The sequence below is a fragment of the Cricetulus griseus genome, chromosome 6 (genome assembly GCF_003668045.3).
Source record: "Cricetulus griseus strain 17A/GY chromosome 6, alternate assembly CriGri-PICRH-1.0, whole genome shotgun sequence".
Lineage (NCBI taxonomy): Eukaryota > Metazoa > Chordata > Mammalia > Rodentia > Cricetidae > Cricetulus > Cricetulus griseus.
This window is the reverse complement of record NC_048599.1, coordinates 153,424,716-153,430,769: the sequence shown is the minus strand read 5'-3', so window position 1 is coordinate 153,430,769 and position 6,054 is coordinate 153,424,716. Positions and strand designations below refer to the sequence as shown.

The 6,054-nt window shown below is 55.9% G+C and overlaps 1 protein-coding gene across 4 annotated transcripts; it reads left to right on the top strand.

Annotated features, from left to right (window-relative positions):
- Positions 1-498: 498 nt before the first annotated feature.
- Nr1h2 (nuclear receptor subfamily 1 group H member 2) lies at positions 499-5,969 on the top strand. Of its 4 annotated transcripts, none has more exons than XM_027420790.2 (9): positions 499-635; positions 1,660-1,717; positions 1,789-1,902; positions 2,116-2,397; positions 2,481-2,737; positions 2,837-3,016; positions 3,666-3,765; positions 4,996-5,204; positions 5,438-5,969. In XM_027420790.2, the coding sequence occupies exons 2-9, from the start codon at positions 1,678-1,680 to the stop codon at positions 5,582-5,584; spliced, it is 1,329 nt and encodes a 442-aa protein (XP_027276591.1). In that variant the 5' UTR covers positions 499-635; positions 1,660-1,677; the 3' UTR covers positions 5,585-5,969. The 4 variants fall into 4 exon arrangements, with proteins under 4 accessions (XP_027276591.1, XP_027276587.1, XP_027276588.1 ...); XM_027420786.2 differs by having other exon boundaries at positions 2,107-2,397; XM_027420787.1 differs by having other exon boundaries at positions 505-659; positions 2,107-2,397.
- The last annotated feature ends 85 nt before the right edge of the window (positions 5,970-6,054 follow it).

Genomic DNA, 6,054 nt, shown 5'->3' with positions numbered 1-6,054 from the left:
AACAAAAAATAAAAGCCGCGCAGCACTGCTATAAAAGTAGACAACTTTAAACGACTCAAAAAAAAGTAAAAACAAGCTTTATTATCATGTGTGAAAACAAACAAAAGAACTTTGCTGAACATTTTTCTGAGCGACCGGGAGGGGAACTACCAAAAGAAATAAACTTCCGGTAAGTATGCAACTTCCGGACAAGGCCACTCATTCGGTGGCGCCCCGGCAGACCGGAAGTCTGTCACCTCTCCCGGCCCGCCTATTTCCGGAAGTGACGCGAGAGGGGTTGCCGGAAGAAGTGGCGAAGTTACTTTTGCTTTGCGCTCAGCCAGCGCTGTTGCTTCGAGCTACTTCCAGGCTTCTGAAGTTCCTTCCGAAGTGCTGAGGAGCAGCAGTTGCGGGTGCGGACCCCGAGGCAAGTGCGCAGCGCGGTGGAGCGGGTGGGGCTGGGCCGGGTGCGTGGGCTGCCTGGGTCCCGCTCAGCGCGCGCCTCCTTCCCTCACTCTGCCGCAGCTCCCGCCTCCCGCGGCCGTTTCCAAGGCAACGGAGTAGCAGACCCCGCGCCCCAGCACCTCGAGACCGCCGGTGCAGTCATGAGCCCCGCCTCCCCCTGGTGCTCGGAGAGGGGCGGGGTCTGGAGTGAGGTGGGCGTGTCTCCACGGGGCGTGGTATGGTGTAGGGAAAGCCTGATTGGTGGGTGGGGGCGGGGACATGGATGGGGCGGGGCATGGGGTAGATCAATCCTGTGATGGAAGGTTCTTGAGCGGTGGACGTTGCTCTTTGGGGCGGGGCCTGGATCATTTTGGGGGGCGCTTGGACTCGGGGACCTAGAGAGGGCATGGATAGGGCAAGTATGATTGGAGAGTAGGGGACAAGGCCTGCGCTGGTGGGTGGGGCATAGTATTGGGAAATCTGATTGGGTGGCTCATAGGCGGGGCGTGGAATAGTGAAAGCCTAAGGGGAGGGTCTGGAGTTAAGTGGGTGGGGCTTGAAGGCAGGCGCATGGCGGGTGTGACATATAGAAGCCTATGATTGGCTTCTGGGGAGTGTTGTGGGCGGGGCCTGGACCGGAGCGGGCAAAACTTTGGGTCTGTGCCCAAGAGTGGGAAGGGAGGGCCAAGGGAGGAGTAAGTCTGGGGTTTGTATGGGGGTGGGGCAAAGACTTGAAGAAACCTATGGTAGGAGGGTATGGGTTGTGGCCTGATGGGAGGGGCTGTTCAAAATTAGGGTCGCTTATGATAGGGGTGCAGTGGGTGCACACAAAACAGGAATTAGTGTTAAGGCAGTGGAAACTGTCCTGGGAGGTCATGATTCATAGAGACGAGGAGGGCGCAGTGGGCCGGACTGGAGCAGAAGTGGGCAGGAATTGTTAAATTTGTAAGGAACTAGAGCTGGGAGTGGGGGCTCCAGATAGAAGTACAAACACCGAGGTGTGGTGGCACAGTCCTGTAATGCCAGCACTTGAGAGGCCGAGGCAAGAGTCCCGAATATCCCAAGACAGCCGAGGGTAATGAGTTCCAGGAGCTGGGAGGTGGAGGCAGGAGATGTTCAAGACGTTCAGCCACATAGTTAGGTTAGCCTGGGCTGCACGAGATCATATCACAAAAGAGTCCTTAAGTGTTGGATAGAGAAGGACCTGTAATTGGCTGGGTTCCTTGTGTTCAACAGGCTGCTTCGTGACCCACCATGTCTTCCCCCACAAGTTCTCTGGATACACCTGTGCCTGGTGAGTAACCCATTTCCTCTACAGGGCCCCTCCCACAGTGCTGGGAAACTCACTGTCCTCTCTTCTCCTAGGGAATGATTCTCCTCAGCCCAGCACCTCCTCCGCTTCACCAACCATCAAGGAGGAGGGGCAGGAGACTGATGCCCCTCCAGGCTCCGAAGGGTCCAGCTCTGCCTACATCGTAGGTGAGATAGGGAGACAGGTGGGCTGTTCCTTCCATTCTCCTTTGACTCCTCTGATTCACTCTCAGGGGCCAACGACCTGTAGATCTTTTCCCTTGGTGTTGCAGCCATGTCCTCTCACCCTCAATTTGGGACCTCCTGTGGCCTGTCCCAAAGCTGCTGTCTGTCTTTGTCACTCTCTCTCTCACGGCCTCTGCTCACCCCAAGTCATCTTAGAGCCAGAGGATGAGCCGGAGCGCAAGCGGAAGAAGGGTCCCGCCCCGAAGATGCTGGGTCACGAGCTGTGTCGCGTGTGTGGGGACAAGGCCTCGGGCTTCCACTACAATGTGCTCAGTTGCGAAGGCTGCAAAGGCTTCTTCCGGCGCAGCGTGGTACATGGTGGGGCTGGGCGCTATGCCTGTCGAGGCAGTGGAACCTGCCAAATGGATGCCTTCATGCGGCGCAAGTGCCAGCTCTGCCGGCTACGCAAGTGCAAGGAGGCTGGCATGCGGGAGCAGTGTGAGTGCTGGGAAGGAAAGAAGGGGTCAGAGAGGGAGGAGGGAGCGAGGGTGGGACCCCTGCTGAGACTGGCTCTCCTGCAGGTGTGCTTTCTGAAGAACAGATTCGGAAGAAAAAGATTCAGAAGCAGCAGCAGCAGCAGCCATCCCAGACTGAGCCAGCATCAAGTAGCTCAGCCCGACCTGTAGCCTCCCCTGGTACTTCTGAAGCTGGTGGCCAGGGCTCCGGGGAAGGAGAGGGCATCCAGCTGACAGCGGCGCAAGAGCTGATGATCCAGCAGTTGGTTGCTGCGCAGCTGCAGTGCAACAAACGCTCTTTCTCCGACCAGCCCAAAGTCACGGTATCGCCATGCCCAGCCCAGTGGGCAGAGCCCGCCCGGCCTAGGGAGGGTTTCATAGGGCAATGAGTCCCCATGTGACCTTGGTCTCCTGTGTCCCAGCCCTGGCCCTTGGGTGCAGACCCTCAGTCCCGAGATGCTCGTCAGCAGCGCTTTGCCCACTTCACGGAGCTGGCCATCATCTCAGTCCAGGAGATTGTGGACTTTGCCAAGCAGGTGCCAGGGTTCTTGCAGCTGGGCCGGGAGGACCAGATCGCCCTCCTGAAGGCATCCACCATCGAGGTAATGGCAAGGCTTTATGACGGAGACCAGAGCTGGGTGTAGTGCAAGCAGGCCCTTATCCTAACAAGATAGCTGTAGCCACCAGTGAGCCTACCAGGGAGAAAAGAGAAATGCTCTGAGGTAGAAAATAGTGAGGATGAGATTAGATGGACTGTTAAAGAGGAAATAGCCAGGCATTGGTGGTGCACGCCTTTAATCCCAGCACACAGAGACTCTGGGAGGCAGAGGCAGGCGAATCTCTGTGAGTTCGAGGCCAGCCTGGTCTCCAGAGCGATTGCCAGGATAGGCTCCAAAGCTACACAGAGAAACCCTGTCTCGAAAAAAACCAATAAATAAATAAATAAATAAATAAATAAAATAAAGAGGAAATATTCCCCCAAGACTTTTCAAAGAAATAGATATTTGAGCCAAATCAAGGATAGTGAGGAAATATTGTCAGCTGTATGCAAAGATCTGTTCTAAGTGCCGAGAGTCAAAACTCTAGCCTGTACCTCATGATTATGTGAGGCGAGTGTCCTTGGATGGGACAGTGGGTGGCAGAGTTGAGGAAGGAAAGCTAGGGATATCCGGCCTGGGAGAGGAATGACAGTTGGTCTTAGCACATTTGACTTTGGGGCACCTGAAGAGCCCTATACCTTGTCTCATCCAGATCATGTTGCTGGAGACAGCCAGACGCTACAACCATGAGACAGAGTGTATCACCTTCCTGAAGGACTTTACTTACAGCAAGGATGACTTCCACCGTGCAGGTCTGTGGAGAGCACTGGCGCAGGGTCCTGGTGTTTCTGCCCCATTGGACCTCCAGGTTGGGCACTGGCAAGACCATTTTTGTCACCTGGCACTCTGGCAGGAAATTAGGAAGAAGCACCTATACCTAAGGCTGACTCATGGAGCTCGGTCCTGGAGAGCTCACATGGCTGTCTCCCTGAGGATGGGACTGTGGGCCACTGCCATCCAGTGTGAACAGAGGCTTGTTCACGTAGCTTTGGGAATCCCGTCACTTCTACCCGAATGACTGTCAGTATCCTTAGGCATCCATTCCCAACTTTGTCTTCCTTCTTTAGGCTCCAGCCCGTCTACTATACAAGGAGTCCTAGGATCCTTCCTGTGTGAGCTTAGCAGGGCACGTGTGGGGGAGAAAAGTATTTGTTGTAAGGATCAAAAGCCCTGCAGCCAGGCTTGAAGGAAGCTCATGGAGCCCCAGGCAGTCAGGTCTAGGAAGATGGGACTGGAAGGACATCAGCATCCCATCCTAGCTCTTCCACTGCCTGGCCCCAGGCTCAGCCACTCCTGCTTGGATCCTTACGAGGACTGGTGGCTCTCAGATACTACCCTCCCGACATGTGTGTCTTTACAGCAGTCCAGGGTACTGTGCCAGTCCGGTAGCACCCATACTCCTTCTGCTAGGACAGGACCTGACCTCCATGCTCCTCTGCCTTGGTCCATTCTGTCCCAAGCACTGGTTGCCTTGTTCTGAGTTGGTGCCCATCAGCACAGTCCAGCATCAGGGCTTAGCATTAACTATGCCTTGCTTGGAACTGGGTGACAACTCCTTGTTTGCCTGGAACCTGCCCAGATGGATTTTTTTGTTTTTTATTGGGTCTCACTGTGTAGGCCAGGGCAAACTAGAATTTGTTGTCCTTTACAGAGAAAGGGGTGGGGTGGTGTGTAAACCACTCTCCTCCAAGGCCTGGCACATAGTAGGTACACTTAAATAGTGGTTCATGAGTGAGTCCTAGCATATCTTAGTCTTTACAGTGTGGGCTAGCCTATACCCTTTTCCTCTGCCTTCACCAAGACAGATTCTGGGACCTGAGAAGACGGGACCTTCCAGGATGTGTGTGGGGGAAGGGGGAGGGTGTTGGTGCCGTCTTGGTGGCGTGGCTGCTATATAACAGACATTCACAGGGTCCACACTGGGAGGGAGCAGGCGTAAGTGTTATGAGGGGTGTGGAGCTAATCTGGGACTGCTCTTGCAGGCTTGCAGGTGGAGTTCATCAACCCCATCTTCGAGTTTTCTCGGGCCATGCGCCGGCTGGGCCTGGACGACGCCGAGTATGCCCTGCTCATTGCGATCAACATCTTCTCAGCAGACCGGCCCAATGTGCAGGAGCCCAGCCGCGTGGAGGCCCTGCAGCAGCCCTACGTGGAGGCACTCCTCTCCTACACGCGAATCAAGCGGCCGCAGGTACGGGAGCCCCTAGTCCCAAGCCGGGGGCTTGGTGGTGGGGTTAGGTGGTACACACCCGGGCATGCCGATCCTGTGCCCTCGTTTGGCTGTTATGAGGTCAGTAGAGATGCCCCAACCTCCGGGTTGGGTTCGAGGCTGGGCTGACCACTCATGGTATTGACTTTGCGGACTCAGCTGGCCTTGCAGGGCAGTGCCCTTATCAGCACCTGTCTGCCTCCTTTCCCCTGCAGGACCAGCTCCGCTTCCCACGCATGCTCATGAAGCTGGTGAGCCTGCGCACCCTCAGCTCTGTGCACTCAGAGCAGGTCTTTGCCTTGCGGCTCCAGGACAAGAAGCTGCCTCCTTTGCTGTCCGAGATCTGGGATGTGCACGAGTAGGGGCCACCATGCATGCCCCAGCTTGGTGGCATCTTCTTGCAGATGGACGCTTCGCCTTCCCTCCTGGGGTGGGAGGACATGGTCATGGCCCAGCCCTGAGGGGCTCAGCCGCAAGCCCAGTGGCAGTTGGCACCAGGAGGCCCCTCCCCACCCACCGAGTCTTCCAGGAGGGGTGACGGTCACAGGTCCTAGCCTCTGACCTTCCCCAGCTGCCCTCCCACCCAGCTTACACCTCAGCCTACCACGCCATGCACCTTGAGTGGAAAGAGGTGAGGGCTGGTGTCTTCCCATATTAGGGAGACCTCAGGCCCCTTCCTCTGCCTCTTTTATTTAATAAAAAAAAACAAAAACAAAGAAATAAAGTCTGAATGCAAGCCAACCCTGAGCCCAGTGTGAGAAGTAGTTCAGGCCACTGTGGGTGGGGTGGTGTCCTTACACAGCATAGTTTGAGGCACTGGAGGTCAGAGGGT

What these genes read in the sequence shown, in the direction of transcription:
- Nr1h2 (XM_027420786.2), top strand. Translation starts at nt 1,678, where the DNA reads ATGTCTTCCCCCACAAGTTCTCTGGATACACCTGTGCCTG. An exon ending in TCTGGATACACCTGTGCCTG is followed by an intron (nt 1,718 to 1,788) that starts GTGAGTAACCCA and finishes CTCTTCTCCTAG; the next exon opens with GGAATGATTCTCCTCAGCCC. An exon ending in CGCGAATCAAGCGGCCGCAG is followed by an intron (nt 5,205 to 5,437) that starts GTACGGGAGCCC and finishes TTTCCCCTGCAG; the next exon opens with GACCAGCTCCGCTTCCCACG.